The sequence below is a fragment of the Trichechus manatus genome, unplaced genomic scaffold (genome assembly GCF_000243295.1).
Source record: "Trichechus manatus latirostris isolate Lorelei unplaced genomic scaffold, TriManLat1.0 scaffold00213, whole genome shotgun sequence".
NCBI classification, from domain to species: Eukaryota; Metazoa; Chordata; class Mammalia; order Sirenia; family Trichechidae; genus Trichechus; species Trichechus manatus.
Window position 1 is genome coordinate 3,231,151 of NW_004444149.1, and position 16,638 is coordinate 3,247,788.

Here is a 16,638-nt window from a genome sequence, read left to right on the forward strand (position 1 = left end):
CCTCCCTCTCTCCCCTCCCTCTCTCCATCTCTCCCCTCCCTCCCTTCCTCCCTTGCTCTCTCCTGCTCACAAACACACATTCTCACAGGCCTTTTTTCTGATGTCTGTCAAGGTATTCAGGTACATAAACTGTGGAACAGACACTGAGGAGAGGTACCTGGAACTGACTGAGCTTAGAGCCTACCTGGATAGTGAATCACAGTAAAGATAACCCTAGTTTTTAAGAACACTCAGCTTATTAATGCCTCAAACAGTTGATAGGCATGAGAATTACTCTTCAGTGCTGGATTGCCCTCCAACTGACCTTGCTGACTCTGTCCTAGGATTGATCCAAAGCAGAATCTTTAAAGAGGCTGGGTTGATGGAGAAGGAACAGGAGAGGAAGGAATGGTTATAACCTTACAAGTGTTTCTTTCTCTGCCTATTACTGTATACTTACTAGTCTTGTCGTAGCACTAATTTTTAAAACCACACCCAGTGAGGGGCTGAGGGCTGGGGACCATGATCTCAAGGGACATCTAGGTTAGTTGGCATAGTTCATAAAGAAAATGTTCTACATCCTACTTTGGTGAGTAGCATCTGGAGTCTTAAAAGCTTGTGAGTGGCCATCTAAGATGCATCAATTGGTCCCAACCCACCTGGAGCAAAGGAGAATGAAGAAAACCAAAGACACAAGGAAAATATTAGTCCAAAGGACTAATGGACCACATGAACCACAGCCTCCACCAGCCTGAGCCAAGAAGAACTAGATGGTGCCTGGCTACCACCACTGACCGCTCTGACAGGGATCACAATAAAGGGTCCTGGACAGAGTGGGACAAAAATGTAGAACAAAATTCATGTTTGAAAAAAAGACCAGACTTAAACTGGTCTGACAGAGACTTGGAGGAAATCCCGAGACTATGGCCCCCGCTCCAAGTCAGACATGGAGCCGCTCCCGAAGTCCACCTTTCAGCCAAAGATTAGACAAGCCTGTAAAACAGACAATTATATACACATGAGGAACGTGCTTATTAGATCAGTCAAGTATACATGATCAAATGGGCAGCGCCAATCCAAAAGCCAAACAAGAAGGCAGGAAGGGACAGGAAAACTGGACAAATGGACATGGGGAACCGGGGTAGAAAGGGGGAGAGTGCTGACAGTGTTGAGGAGATTGCAACCAATGTCACAAAACAATTTATATGTAAATTTTTGAATGAGAAACATTTTCTCTGTAAGCTTTCACCTAAAGCACAATAATAAAATAAATAAATAAATTTGAGTTTAAAAAAAAAAACCACACCCTTTGAGGGAATAGTATTCTTGGTAATTAGCCTTATAAAATCCCTCAGGAAACTTCAGATAAGTTTCCTAGTGGTCCTGGAAGAGGATAACAACCCTTAGAAGCTATAGGCGGTCTCAGCAGAATATTATGCAAGTAGATTAATCCTTGAGCCTTTGGAAGAAGTGGAAGAGGGTGAATGAGGTCAGGAACAAGCCACTCACCCTGTAATCAACCTTACATTTCTGGAGCAAGTAACATCCTTCAATAGGGAAGAAGAAGAATGAGAATGTAGATGGATTCCTCACATCCCTAATTGGAAGTCTAAATGTATTTTTCATAGAAACATTGTTACACATTTTGGTAAGATCTTGTTAATGCATTGGAATTGCCCAGTATCTCAAATACGTTTATGTCTTAAAAAGTTAGACCGTGCTTGAAAACCCAGCCATTGCATTTACTATTTTTTTTTTCTTTCTAAATTTTATTTATTTTGTTGTTGTTGAGAATATCTACAGCACACATTGACCAGTGGAGCAGAATTGAGAGCCCAGATGTAAATCCATCCACCTACAGTCACTTGATCTTTGACAAGGGCCCAAAGTCCATCAAATGGGAAAAAAGACAGCCTTTTTAACAAATGGTGCTGGCAAAACTGGATGTCCATCTGCAAAAAATGAAACAGGACCCATACCTGACACCATACACAAAAACTAATTCAAAATGGATCAGAGACCTAAATATAAAACCAAAAACTATAAAGATCATAGGACAATATCCACAGCAAAACATACCAAGTCAGCAGTTTCTACTTGTACAGTTTAGTGGCATTGATTACATTCTTCAAGTTGTGCAGCCATTCTCACCCTCCTTTCTTGAGTTGTTCATCATTAAGGTAAAGTCACTCCCCCCTAAGATTCCTATCTAATTCTTCAAAGTTGCTGTTGTCAATTTGATCCCGTATAGGTGGTTCTTTTTTTTTTCTTGGTGTGTGTGTGTGTATACCTTTTCGTGAGTTGTTTTTTTTTTTTTTTTTTAATTGTGGTAATTAAATGAGGTTTACATTTCAGGTTAGTCTCCCATATAGGTAGTTCTTAAAAGAGCTTAATGCTCACGGTAGGCCTTTTTTACTGGTTAAGCTAAACTATTGTTTGATTTTCAGACGGCTTCAGGAAGTGTTTTTGGTTTAAGGTTTAAAGATTGTCTCAGTCATTGTATTTAATTTTATTTTTGGAGGGATGAACTTTTTAAACATAATATTGGAAGCTGGGGACTTTTTAACGACCTCCAGGAGAAGATGCTTGATGAAAACCATCTAGCTCCCCACTCCACCTGGAGAAATAGATCCGATGGGCCCCGTTGCTCTTCTTCTTCCCTTTCAGTACCAGATACTGGCAGCTATGTCCACTTGGACCCAAGCTCTGTTTTATAAGAATGAATAAGATTGATAGATTGCTCAGCAAGAAGAACCGTGATTTCTTTGATATGGACAAGAGGAGGAGAGAGTTTGAAAGCAGAAAGGGTGAGGAGTTCTTGATGTGATAGCCATATCATAATCGCCTAAATCTTTTTTTGCCACCATTCGAGCAAGTTACAGTATCTGTGAAACAAGGTATCCGTGAAACCAATACTGCTAATATTTTGGAATGCTAGAAAAACTTGACAGTTCTCTTTCTGTTCATTGTTTTTACTACTGGGATAAGGATTAGCTTTATAGTTTCTGGGAATCTGCCAATCTGAGTCACAAGTGAAGTTGGCGGAGTTGGGCTTTTAATAGTGCCTCTCTAATAGGTAGGGTTTCATACTTAAGAGCCACAAATATTGTAAAGTGTATACGGTAAAACCTGGGACCTGTGTAAGGCAGAAATCTGCCAGAGAAGGAAAACTATTTTCCACTAAGTAGAGAGCAACAGAAAAGTGACTGCAGCCTGTCAAAGGTGGAAGACTTGGCAAGACCCGGAAAAACTAGGCAGTCCTGTTGAGTTCCAGCTCTCACAGGTTTCACTGTGTATGTTTGGGAAAGGAGCAAAATAATTTCTCTTTCTGGAACGTTTAACAAATGAGGCGAGAATCCCAGGTCACAGGGTTTTTTTTTTTTTTAAACTACTGGGCCTTGCCTTACCAGTGCTCTTTATCTAATGTGGGTCTGATTATATCCAGGAATAAAATACCATTTAGGGTTCTCAGATACAACTTCCTGACAAATGCCACTCAACTGTAAAATCTCCATCCAGAATTGTCTATGCCTGTGTTGGTGCTGGACAGTCCCTAAGCAGGAGGTAGCAACTCCTCTGAACAAGAAAGAATTCCTTACCCTTAGAAGTAATCTTCTATGCTGTGTGTATCCAGTCAGGACCAGAATGGAAAGAACCTCTGACTGGAGATGTAAACATTGGTGAATCAAGTAGAGAAGGGGAACCCTTTCAGACCCCAAAGTTGTCTTAGGGGAATATGGAGAAATACAGAAATGATAAGTAAATCACCAAAAAAGGAATCTGTATCAGGACTTGGAACCTGTTTTTGTTTGAACCCCTGCTGAGAATTTGCATTTCTAACAAGTTCCCAGGTGATGCTAATGCTGCTGTTAGGGAACAATTCTGAGAACCACTAGCAGAGCAGTGGATCTAGAAATTTATTATACGTAAGAATCACCTGGGGATCTTGTTAAACTGTAGGTTCTGATTTAGTATATCTGGGGTGGAAATGCAAATTCTCAGCAGGGGTTTGAACCGAACGAACCAGTTCAAAGCCCTGATCCATACAGTTTATCTAGGCGTGACCATTATCCCAGAAACTTGGGGTTAGAATGAAAGGCTCTTTTCTCCCTCTAGTGGCTTCTTTTTCTGTAACCCCACGTTCTCAGCTTTCTGGGTCTGACCGGTGGTTGTAGATCAATCCAGACAAACTTAATAGTTTCCACGATGGTCATTCTCATCACCCTGTCTCCCTGTTCTATTTCCTCAGCTAAATTTGGTTGATTTTAGTAACTCAGTTTTTACCCTGTTGAGAAATTGAATGCCTATCCCAACCGTCAGGGATGCTATGTTCAAAAGGCATCCATATCCCAGCAGCCAAGAAGCTCTGAGAGATGGTAGAGAGCCTCTCAGGACTAAGGATCTGTGAGTGTTAAAGATTTGAGTTAAATGTTTAAGTAAGACCTAAGAACACATTGCCCTAGACATATATACTCCTAACTACACGGAAGAGCTCAGGGAAAGCAGACTCTGCAGAGATACTTTTGAGCTAAGAAATCAGAATAGTTAGAAGATATGGTCATTGATTTGGGAGCCTAAGACAGAGTTTCCAGGATTCTTGTTACTCGGGGCTTAAGCAGTGAATGCCGTATTTCATCATTTTAGAGAAACAAGTATAATGCTTTTAAGGATAGCCCCAGAAAGAGTAAAGCAAGTGTTAGCTAATAAATAGGATTGGAAGTAGGGGGAGCCAGTGTGGGAGATTTAGATTTGAAAGTCATTTCTAGACAGTTTTTTTTTTTTTTTTTGGAGTCAAGGTGCTAAATAGAACTCTGGCAAATAGCTGAGGGTTCCATATATTTAGTTGTGGAGCTTCGGTCCTTCTTCAAAAGGCTATTGTCACTGTACTGGCACTGTCCATTTTCTCAAGCCACCGACGACGGTACCTTCTTTTGCCTTAATTCCTGACAGGATAGACTGTCATTCGAGTTGTCACGTAACCTCCTTTCTTGTAAATCCTTACACAGCCAGGACCATGTTACTATTGGTATAATGAGCTGCCTTTTTATTGGTCTGTTACCTGTACCTGGAGTGGAGAACTAGGCTCCACTGCCTTTGCCCTTCTTCCCCCATAGAACTAACCATTTCTTCTTGAGCCTTCATGTAACAGCAGCCCATGGAGAGTGGAATATAGGGAAAACATTTAGAATTTTGGTTAAAATCTGTGTAATAAGAACATTCATCTCTAATTACTGTTTCTACAGCCAGCCAGTGTCTTTGCGCCTTTGGCCTTGTCTCCTCAGTCGAGTGTTTACAGGGGGAAATACTTTCCATGAGGTCTCGCCATCATTCACATCTGGGTGTCTTCTTTATCCTAGGATTTGAGTGCCCCTGCCTTCCCCTGGATGAATCAGGACAAACCTGAGTTCGCTTGGATTTCTTTGTTCATTGTAGAAAACAATTTTTCTTAAATTTTCAGTGGACCCTCGCTGTCGGAAATGCCTTAATTTTTCCTGTTTTTTTTTGTCTAGTGATCCAGACCGAGGAAGGCTGACTCCCTCCCCAGACATCATTGTTTTGTCTGACAATGAGGCTTCCAGTCCCCGTTCGAGCTCCCGAATGGAAGAAAGACTCAAAGCAGCCAACCTAGAGATGTTTAAGGTAAAAACAAATACACTATTTCATGCTTCTACTGAAAGAGTCTGTGTTCTGTTTTTTGACTATTTATGTTTTAGATCTACATAACTCCTCATTGATGAAAACTCTTTATAGTCATTCTCAACCTCAAGGGCATGTCTATTTAGAGGGAACGATTAGAATCAAGTGGGGCCCTGGTGGCACGGTGGTTAAATGTTAGGCTGCTGACCAAAATGTCGGCACTTCAAATCCACGAACCGTTTGGAAAGCCTGTGGGGCGGTTCTGTTCTATTCAGTCCTGTAGGTTCGCTATGAGTCGGGATTGACTCGACGACAGTGGGTTTTTTTTTTTTTTTTTTTTTTTTTTGTTTTGTTTTTTAGAGTCAGGTAGAGAAGATAGTTTGAAAAGTATATTCAGTATAATGTCTTTGGAAAATGAAAACAACTTCATACTTCAAGTCACATAAAGTAAATTCTTGGCTGGAAGGATCCCTCCTACATTCTATCCTGAGTCTCAGATGAGGAGGGATTCCTAAGTTCTTAGGTATATTTAGAGGAAACATAGCTTTAAAAGATTTAGAAACATTACTTTAGAGGAAACAACAGTGTTCCCCTTTTGATCATTCTTCCAATTCACCAGGAATCTAGTCAGTTAGCATTTATATTTGGGCTCTCTATTCATTCACAAGCATTTGAGTAGCTACTGAATGTCAAGCGTGGTGCCAGACCCCAGGGATACAAAAACAACAGTTCTGTTACCACTCTGCTGCTTCAGTGGGAGATGAAGGTTTTAGACCTTAGAAGTAGAGATCATCTTTTAGGAAGGGGTTGTGGGTACCTGCTGCCATAGCAGACTGTCTCTGTGTTTCCCCAGGGGAAAGGCATTGAGGAACGGCAGCAGCTCATCAAGCAGCTGAGGGATGAGCTGCGATTAGAAGAAGCCCGACTGGTGTTGTTAAAGAAACTGAGACAGAGTCAGCTCCAGAAGGAGAATGTGGTCCAGAAGGTAACGTGCCCTGGAAATAGGGGACTAGAGAGATGAAAGACAAGCTGGGTTACAGGGGGCTGCCCTGGGTCGGTTCACCTGGGTGGGTCATGAAAGATAAGCGGGGTTAGAGGGGGCTGCCCCGGGTTGGTTCATCTGGGTGGGTCAGTCTCAGGGTTTTCTGTCTCTAGGTGTAATGATTTTTTTTTTTTTTTTCGTTTAAATCTTAGGCCCTAATCAAGGAAACCTTGATTCCATTTTTCTTGTTTTTCTCCTTGTTAACAGGAGCTTGACACCAACAAGGAGTTTTAAAAATCTAGAAATGTACCAGATTTTCATAGTGTCATTTTCTCTTCCCTCTTCCAGACTCCAGTTGTACAGAATGCAGCATCTATTGTTCAGCCGTCTCCTGCCCATGTGGGTCAGCAGGGCCTATCCAAGCTTCCCTCCCGGCCTGGGGCCCAAGGGGTTGAACCTCAAAATTTGAGAACATTACAGGTATGTGGTCCATAATGAGAAGGCCAGAGTCCAGAGGGCCCTGTCTATCCTCTCTCTGTTATGGGGCTTTTGTAAAGATTATAGAGGAGAAGAACCTATCCAGGATTTAAACAAAAACAAAAAAAAACTGTTCCCATTGAGTCGGTTCCAACTCATAGCAACCCTATAGGATAGAGTAGAACTGCCCCATAGAGTTTCCAAGGAGCACCTGGTGGATTTGAACTGCCGACCTTTTGGTTAGCAGCCGTAGCTTCTAACCACTGCACCACCAGGCTTTCCATAATAGAAGTGTTAATACTACAGATAGCCCTGTTGGTCCTGTATGGCATGATTTAGTCTATAATAACAGGATGAATAATCAACATTTTTCCACTGTAGTTTTTCTTCTCTAGAAAAGGTTTCCACCTTAGTTCTTTTCCGTGTAGAGTTAGGTAACTTATACCAAAAAAGCCAGGGAATTCCTAGCCACTAATCAGGATGTGGAGCCCTGGTGGCGCAGTGGTTAGGTGATACGGCTGCTAACCAAAAGGTCGCAGTTCAAATCCACCAGCCGCTCCTTGGAAACTCTCTGGGGCAGTTCTGCTCTGTCCTCCAGGGTCGCTGTGGGTCGGAATCGACTCCACGGTAATGGGTTTGGCTTTGGTCTTTACTCAGCGCTGGCAGTGACGGTAGATTTCTCCCACAGGTTGTTAGACAGAAATGCCAGGTCTTACTCAGCTGTGTATGGCAGGTGGTATCATCTCTTCAGCATTTTGTGGTGTGTTATTCTGCCTGTGGGAGCCCTGGTGGTGCAGTGATTGAGAGCTCGGCTGCTAACCAAAAGGTCGGCAGTTAGAATCCACCAGCCGCTCCTTGGAAACTCTGTGGGACAGTTCTGCTCTGTCCTGTAGGTCGCTATGGGTCGCAGCCGTCTCGACGGTAACTGTTTTTTTTAAATATCACCTATGACGCATTCTTTTCCTCTTCTCCCCCTTCAGGGTCACAGTGTCATCCGTTCAGCGACCAACACCACCCTTCCACATATGTTGATGTCTCAACGTGTTATTGCCCCAAACCCAGCTCAGCTACAGGGTCAACGGGGCCCCCCTAAACCTGGCCTTGTGCGCACCACGACACCCAACATGAACCCTGCCATCAATTACCAGCCGGTAAGAGGGAGCCCTGATGTGATAACAGAAAGCCTTTATTTGCTTTCCCTGTTGAAAGGGCCATATGTTTTAAGTTTGGGGACATAGAAAAGCTCTAGGGTAAAGGTAATTTGAGTGGATTGAAGCAGTCCCAAAAGTGGAAGCTTTGAGGAATGATAGGAAAATAGTGGTGGAGAGGAGAGGGTCTACAGTCAGGAAGCTAAAATCTGCTCAGAAGACAGAGATGGAGGGATCTAGGGAAGAAGGAGCCCAAGGACATACGACATGAGAGCATCTCTAGTCTGTATTGTTCTCAGAGCAGCTTGAGCTCACAGCCATCGTTGTTTTTAATATATGCCAGAGTTCTTTTTCAGTGAATAAGTTGAACACCTCCTGTCTTTTTTTTCCTGAGTTTTTGAGAAGCTGAGTAGTCGAGAGCAGGATCAGAGTGTGTCCTCTGCCAAGAAAGCAAGAATCGGCCCTTTCTCCCACGTACCATGAGTGACCCCTGTTCTCAATGTATTTCAGCAGTCAAGTTCTTCTGTTCCCTGTCAGCGAACAACGTCCTCTGCCATCTATATGAACCTGGCCTCCCATATCCAGCCAGGGACCGTGAACAGAGTGTCCTCACCGCTTCCTAGCCCCGGCGCCATGACTGATGCTGCCAACTCACAGGCTGCAGCCAAACTGGCTCTTCGCAAACAGCTGGAAAAAACACTCCTGGAGATTCCGCCCCCGAAACCTCCTGCTCCCTTGCTTCACTTCCTGCCTAGCGCAGCCAATAGCGAGTTTATCTACATGGTGGGCTTGGAAGAAGTCGTGCAGAGTGTCATTGACAGCCAAGGTAAGCCTGTTTCTACCACTCGGTCTCTCTAAGCAAGAGGTTGCCATGGGGCAGGTTGTCACCGGGTCCTGTGTGATACAGAATAACCTCTTACTATTGCCAGACCACCTCCCGTCCCGTATTTAGAGGCTGTTTGGTAGCAGCAGATCAGAAAAGCTTTTTGTGTTTGTGTATATTTTGGGCTTAATATTTTTATTGTGCGTTTTCATATCTGTCTTACTGTTTGCAGAATATTCAGTTGGTTTAAGTGGTGCGTAGCATGATACTCGCATCATTTGATGAGTAGACGTGTGTTTTTAATGTTAGTGTTTGTGTGGATTGTGCTGCATTATACAGGTGCCATCACTACCCTTTGAATGCTTACAGGTGAGAAAATCAGCATACTCGCTGATGGGGACAGCTAAGCATAGGGGGAAATAACCAAGTAAAAGTTGTAAGCCAGTGCTGAACTAGATTATAAAGTATTAACAAACACCATACAGTCTAGACTAATGGAAGTTCTTAGCCTGAATTTGCAAACATCTGGACTTTTGGGAACACCTGCCATAGAGGGAAGTGTCTGGAGGTCTCAGTATAGCTGTAAACAGATCACAAAGTGAACAATTCCATCACTAATACCTAAACGTCACATGTACATAAGAGGGATAAGTGAAAAACGGAGATGCTAAGAAGCAGAAATACTGGTTGAGTTAGGTGGAGTCTCGTGACTCTGAACTGACAGAGTATTTTCTTCTCACGGTGATAAAGTGTGAAACCAGAAGACTTGGATTCTAGTCTCAGCTCTGTCAGTTAGGAGCTATTCCCTGGATTTAGTACCGTCTGCATTTACAAATGAGGAAGACTATTTGAATTTCCTAAAGTGGTATAGTGTTACAGTCAAGTGAGATAAAAGTACTTTATAACTCAACAAAAACCAAAAATAAATCGTTAAAAAAAAAGAGTGATTTGTAAATTGTAGAGTTAGCAGTCTCTGTTTCAATTCAGCAGAATAAACTCCTGATAAAACATGGTTTGGTGAACAGAAGCCGAGGAGATGGAGAGGTGAAGGTGCTGACTGTTCTTTTTCTTGGCCTCCTAGGCAAAGTCTGTGCCTCCCTTCTGCGGGTCGAACCCTTTGTGTGTGCCCAGTGCCGCACAGATTTCACCCCCCACTGGAAGCAGGAGAAGAACGGTAAGATCCTGTGTGAACAGTGTATGACCTCCAACCAGAAGAAGGCTCTGAAAGCTGAGCACACCAACCGGCTGAAAAACGCCTTTGTAAAAGCTCTGCAGCAGGAACAGGTAGGAGTTCTGACTTCTGTCTGCCTGGGTCTCCCAAAGGCTCGCCTCTTCTAGCTTAGACGCCTTGTCCCTGTGAGTCCCACAGACCTCTGGACATGGAGACCTGGGTTCCTTTTCTTTCTCCTCAGCAGTCTGTCTTTCCCATTTCCATTTGATCATTTCTGAATGGGTAAGGACATAGGAACATGTGATAGATGGAGTTGGGGGAAGGGACAAAGGCTGAGACCTGGCTTTCCCCGTAGTGCTAATGAACACCCTCTATTCTCAATTTTGTTTCCTCCTCAAACCAGTGGATTTTGGTGAGAGGAATTTATATTTGTACTTTAAAGCTTTTTGGGAGAATAATTATCTGTAGTCCATAGTTGATGAAGAAATGAAAAAAGAAAAGGTAGATTATAAAGTAGCCCCATGAAGAATAGTGGTGCTAGAGTATATGAACATCTACAGTATTTATAGAATGAGAATATCTTGGAGAGGGGAGGTTGTGTTGGGAAGCTCAGATACTTTTCCTCTATTCCATTTCTCACACTGCTACCTGTCAGACCCCTTTGTTTGGGTAGCATCATGGACTTCCTAGAAAATGGGTAGGCAGGGGTCAAAACCCCAGTAACTCATCAGCCTTAATTAATCAGTCACCTCATGCCTAACACCCAGATGCAGCCAGCTTCTGAGAGCTAGCTTCCCTGAAGAGAGGAATTCCTTAATCACAGAAGCAAGCTGGCTGCCTGTACCCAGAGACTTCAGCACACCCACCCTACCAGACTCTCTTGCCTTCTCCACATCCTTCCAACTAATTGGCAGCATTAGAGATAAGAAGACGTCTAGGTTTTCTGATTAGGAAATTGGGTGCTGTCCTGCCCAGACTGACCTGATGACTCCCAACAGGAAATTGAACAGCGGTTACAGCAGCAGGCAGCCCTCTCCCCCACTACGGCTCCAGCTGTGCCCAGTGTCAGTAAACAGGAGACCATCATGAGACATCACACGCTTCGGCAGGTGAGGAACTTTTCCCCGACCCTGATTTCTCTCGAGGCTTTGTAAAGCATTTATCTCGCCGTGTCTCTTCTGCCGCAGGAAATCACAGCTCTTCTGCTTTTCTCCCATATCCTTCTCCCACCTCACCCTCCATGGTGGAAAGTTATACTCAGCTGTCTCCTCCTCATTGCAGGCTCCGCAGCCCCAGAGCAGCCTCCAGCGTGGCATACCCACATCTGCCCGCTCCATGCTTTCCACCTTCGCACAGGCACCCCAGCTGTCTGTCCCAGGTGGCCTCCTTGGCATGCCAGGTAAGAAGGGTTCGTATGAGTGTTTCTCTCAGGGCTCAGCTAGTTGGCACACAATTCGTAGCAGCTGCTTCAGGTGAATTGTTCCTTCTTGTGCTTTCTGCCCGCTCGTTACAGCTACTCCCTTGACGCTTCCGTTATCCAGCTTGTGTTTGATCAGTTCCTGTTACAAGCCAGGCGTAGTGCTGGGCACGAGGGTTGTGGTGGTGAAAGTGACAGTCCTTGCCATTAGAGATCTAAAGGGTGATGTTCCCTCAGTGAGCATGTGGTTATTGACCTGTTTTGGCCAAGACAGTGGGGTCAGCTGTCCTGATCGTGTTGGAATGATCCAGGGTGCTTTTCCACAGTCAGCAGCCCCCGAATCAAAGCAGATTCAGTGATTCCTTGTCTTTCTCTTGAGTCTTTTCCTCTCACCACTGTTCTGCCTGTCTCTCCTGTATCGTTAGGACGATGTGCATTATTTTTGGTGGAATTAAGATTTCAGGACGATCTCTTCCCCGAAAGCTGGGGAGCCAGAGGGGGAGTTGCTGCTGGAATAAAGCCAGCTGAGTCTGGAGGAGCGCACACAACTTTGGACGTTTCCTCTCCTCCAGCTCCGCAGCCCCAGGGTCGTGCAGAAGGGACGGCCACTTCCTCTTTTAATACCTGCCCCCCTTTTGTCTTCTGGTCCAGGTGTCAACATTGCGTACTTGAGCACTGGCATTGGAGGACACAAAGCCCCCAGTCTGGCAGACCGACAGCGGGAATACCTCTTAGACATGATCCCTCCCCGGTCGATATCGCAGTCCATCAGTGGACAGAAATAACGCCTGTCCGTCTGTCCTGCCCCAGCCTTGAATCCTTGACCCGTTTCCTCTCCTGTTGCCCCCACCTTCCGTCGCATGCAGCCTGTGCCGGCGCCTACCATACACGGAAAACAAACCAGAAACAGAAGACAGAAAGTGGACATCAGCAAGGACACACACGCCCTGCCCCGCACCTTCCCTTAGCTCAGACTGCTGCGACCTGTCCTCCTGCCGCTGTCCTCTCTCTCCAGTTTCCTTTAACAGTGAGGTGGAGCTGCGCCTGCTAGAGGTCAGAGTGAGGCCTGGGGAGAATCTGTGCCCTCTGACGTGTGTTTCTGAAGTTTGTTTTTATGCTATAATTATTATCATTTTTAATGATGATGTGTGTCCTCCCTTTGTTCAGTGAACGGTTAAATCCTTTTCCCCCCCCCCCCCGTTTTTTTCTTTTCTTTTTTTTAAACACAAATTACATTCAGTTAAATGATAGGAACATTGCAGTAGGGTCCCCAGCTGCTGAGTAGGACGTGACCGGGACTGTTGGGGCAGAAGTTTGTAATGCACTTAACCCAGGGTGAGTGGGAGCTGGCAGCATCAAATGAGGAGGAACAGCAGCCCAGCTGTGGGTGTTTCTGGACTGGAGAGCTTGGGAGACAGTGTTAACATTGGGCTCTAAGAATGAGGGGAGAGAGCCTGGAGGGAGAAGCTTTAAAACCCAACCACCCTGGAGTTTATCCAGGGAGGGAGGGAGGGTGTGATGATGAACATAATGTTGCGCCAGCGGGGACTGAGAGTAGGTCCTGGCCGCCTTGATGCTGGGGGACAAGATTGGTCTCCTGACCCCAGTGGGAGCACGGAAGTCCTTTCCAGGCCAGCTAGCCCCAATTCATTTCATCTTACTTTCTTCGTAAAATTCCCTCCCATCCCTCTTTTCTAAATCCTAGTCTATCCCTTCTGACCACAGCCCCGTTCTGTATAGAGGATGGCTGTGGCCGTACTGTTCCCAGGCAGTTTGCTGGGTGTCCTAGAAGTTGGAATAGGCATTGAGTGGGTGAAATAACAAAAGGGGGAAAATAGACTTGGAGGCAGGAAGAGGGGCTTTCTCTCCCAGCGGTTGGGGTTCTCACATCTGTCTGTCCCCTATGAGTGTGGGGAGGTGAGAGAGGCTCCCTAGTTGGCCTGGAGCCCTGCCCGACTCTGCCTCACTCCCTTTGAAACCACTGCTCAGAGCCAGACAGGTCAGATCAAAACCAACTGCGGACCTCCGCTCTGAAGGCAGTCGTGGGTTTTTTTCCAGGATTCTGTTGATTTTGCTTTTTTGTTGTTTTTATTTTTTTCTTAAGTGCTACTAATGTAGAGAATGAATTGAATTGTGCAATGTTGCTGTTCTGGGGGTTGGGGGGATTAGCATCCCATTTGCCCCCGTTGTGGGGAGAAGGGGAGGAGGCCAGCCGTTTCTGAGGTCAGAGGAGCCCGGTGAGGTAAGGGGTTCTCTCTCCTTGTGGTGTACACACGCCCGACTCCGCAGCTCTGAATGCCGCCCCCGCCGAACGCCGCCCCCGCCCCAGCACACTGCAGGGAGACTCTGGGCAGAGAGGTGTGAGGAGGGGTTTGGTATTTGACCCTTGAAAGCCACCTGGGGAAGTTCCTCCACTTTTGTTTTTAAAAGTTAAACAATTCTTTTAAAGTAAGGCACTTTTAAAATGAACACACACACAAGCTGCACATCTTTCCCCTTCAAGTTTGGAGGTGAGTGGGCGAAGGAGCTGGAATCAGGCTCAGTTCCCCCCACTGGCCTCTACTCCCAACAGCCCAGTACCACTGCGGGTGATGATGCTGGCCCTGCGGGCCTTCCCGGCTCTTTTGTCTTTCTTCCCTTGCCCTCCTTTCATTGAGCACTTAATAAAGGAGCAGAGACGTGGCCTGTGTCTGCGCTCCCCCAGTGGTGAAATCATCTGGAAGCTAGATGCTAGTGAACAGGTAGTGATGGGGTCGTTTTCGAGTATTTTTCTGGGGAATGTGGTACCCCTGACTGTAAGTGGTGGGGGAGGGAGGGGGGTTAATGGAACTGGGTCTGGGATTATTTTAAAATTATATATATATATATAAAGATATATTCTTACATCTTTTTTTTGCCCTCTGTGCTTTGAAAGCACTGGATAAATCGTCTGGTTTTGCTTTTCTCTCTTCCACAAAATTGGAAGCTAATTTTTTTAATGTTTTCCCTACAAGTCATCTTGCCTCGTGGCATGTCTGTCTAGCCTTGCCCCCCCCCACCCCATGATGAAGTGCCATTTCTGTTATGTCTCTCTCCTCCCCAGCTCAGAGGTGCTCAGAGGTACGAGGTGCCCAAGTTTGTCAGTTGAGATTAAAAGTAAGGAACAGAATGTGCAATACCGTCTGGCTGGGGGCTGTCCTGCCCTGAGCTGAGGCCCTTCCCTGGAAGCCAGGCCACCTTTGAATGGGGTTTGGAAGTAAGATTAAGAGATGGGGCTTGATGGGGAGGCAAGCCTGGAATCAGAGGTCTGCTGAGGGGCTCGGGAGGGGGTGGTGTCTCCCTCTCTGTCCCCTCAGGGTCAAGGACGGAGAAGCTGCTTGGTGACGAGTGGAGCTCTGTGGCCCTTGGCTCAGTTGCTGAGGTTTTATTTCTTTCCCCTCTCCTCCCTATTTTCATACCCTTCCCAGGGATTAGTGATGGGGGTGAGGTCTCCCTAATCATGGTGAAGTATTAGCTCTCCACCTCTTCCCCTCCCTCCTTCTCCCCCACCCTCTGTCTTCCACAGTTCTCTGCTTTTTCATCACTGATTGCCTTGTGTCCCTCCAAGTCTATTTTTACTGCCCATCCCCAGGCCTCAGGCCCTTTAGACACTAAATCTCATGCCCTCAGGATAGAAGGAAGGACCTTCTGTTCCCCTAGAGCGCTGAAGCTCAGGGTAGTAACAGAGCGAGGATCCCACCAGCTCTGCCTGGCCGCCTCCGTATCCCCAGAGGCCCCCAGAGTGCTAGTTTGTGGGCAGTGTCTTACTCCTTGAGAGCCTGAAATGGGTGGATTAGTGGTAAGGCTTGGGTCAAGCTGGGGGACAGAGGTCCTTACTGGTCAGTTTATTTCGTCATTTGACCACAGCGTCCAGACTCCCTCCATCCCTGGACTAAGTATTTTTCCCACGTTTTTGGATGTATGTATGGTAGACTTTTTTTTTTTTTTTTTTTTAAGACACAGAGATAAATGTTCTCCTGCTTTGGTTACCTTTCCTTTCCCCTTTAAAAGGAATTAGCTATAGAACTGCTTTGTAAAGATGCTTCTTGATATTTTACTTTTTTCCTTCTTCCCACCCCGCTATTTTCTCCCCGCCCCTCCAGAAGGCAAACCCTGCTCCCCAGCCCACCCGTCCCAGTCCCGGGCTCCCTCCTTCCGACATGACCTTCATTAGCTTATGATATTTGCTGCCGAGATGTTATAACAAGGACTCATTCGTGTATATAAGCTATTTCTTGATCATTTAAAAGGAATTGTACATTGTGTAGAAAAAAAAAACCTGAAAAAGAGAAAAAAAAAAAAAAGCCCTAGCCATGGATATTGTGAAACCGTGTTATGTCATTTTGTAATGTGCCCGTTTGTGTATGATCCGTGCAAAAGGGTTTCTGGGGAAGGGGCGGGGGTAGGGAGGCAGGGCTGTGGAGGGTGGGTCAGGGAGTGGGTCTGGCCCAGCACACTAAGACTGGCAGCAGCTCCAACCCTATCCCTCCTTAGAGATGCCACCTCCCCCACCACCCACCCCTAATTTGTGCCTTGCCTCCCCACCCTGGAGGAGCCCCTCCGGGTCACCAGCACTGCCTTGGCAGAGCCTACTCCCTACCCTCACCTGCCCACCCTCCCTCCCCCCCAGCATTAGGGTGATACTGTGGGGACGTGCTGGGGACTGGGAGGTAGCCGAGGAATGGGGCAGTTCCTGGGGGCATCGAAACCAAGTATTATTATGAATTGTAATTGTATTTGCACTGTTTTTTTTCCTCTGATTGCATCAGCATATATACAATATACCTATATAACAAAATTCAGTGTCAAACTTTCTTATGCAAGGGACTTCCCCTGCGGCCCCTCCCCGCCCCCAAGAAAAAGAGAAAGAACCTAGTCTGAGGGGCCTTCAAGGGTGGCTTATCAGGGGATGTTAGAAAGAAGGGATTTTCATAAGTTATCCTAAGGAAGTCTCACCTGGTGAGAGTCACATCCTTCTGCACACAG

At 45.8% G+C, this 16,638-nt stretch overlaps 1 protein-coding gene across 1 annotated transcript in view; it reads left to right on the forward strand.

The window, feature by feature from the left end:
- Window positions 1-12,552, forward strand: part of GATAD2B (GATA zinc finger domain containing 2B) — a 36,609-nt gene extending 24,057 nt beyond the window's left edge. The window contains exons 3-11 of the mRNA XM_004388590.2: window positions 5,490-5,619; window positions 6,470-6,601; window positions 6,947-7,078; window positions 8,056-8,226; window positions 8,734-9,049; window positions 10,128-10,330; window positions 11,216-11,326; window positions 11,499-11,616; window positions 12,286-12,552. Coding sequence (XP_004388647.2) covers window positions 5,490-5,619; window positions 6,470-6,601; window positions 6,947-7,078; window positions 8,056-8,226; window positions 8,734-9,049; window positions 10,128-10,330; window positions 11,216-11,326; window positions 11,499-11,616; window positions 12,286-12,419 — 1,447 coding nt within the window. The 3' untranslated portion in view covers window positions 12,420-12,552. The remainder of the gene's footprint in view (window positions 1-5,489; window positions 5,620-6,469; window positions 6,602-6,946; window positions 7,079-8,055; window positions 8,227-8,733; window positions 9,050-10,127; window positions 10,331-11,215; window positions 11,327-11,498; window positions 11,617-12,285) is intronic.
- Window positions 12,553-16,638: the final 4,086 nt, after the last annotated feature.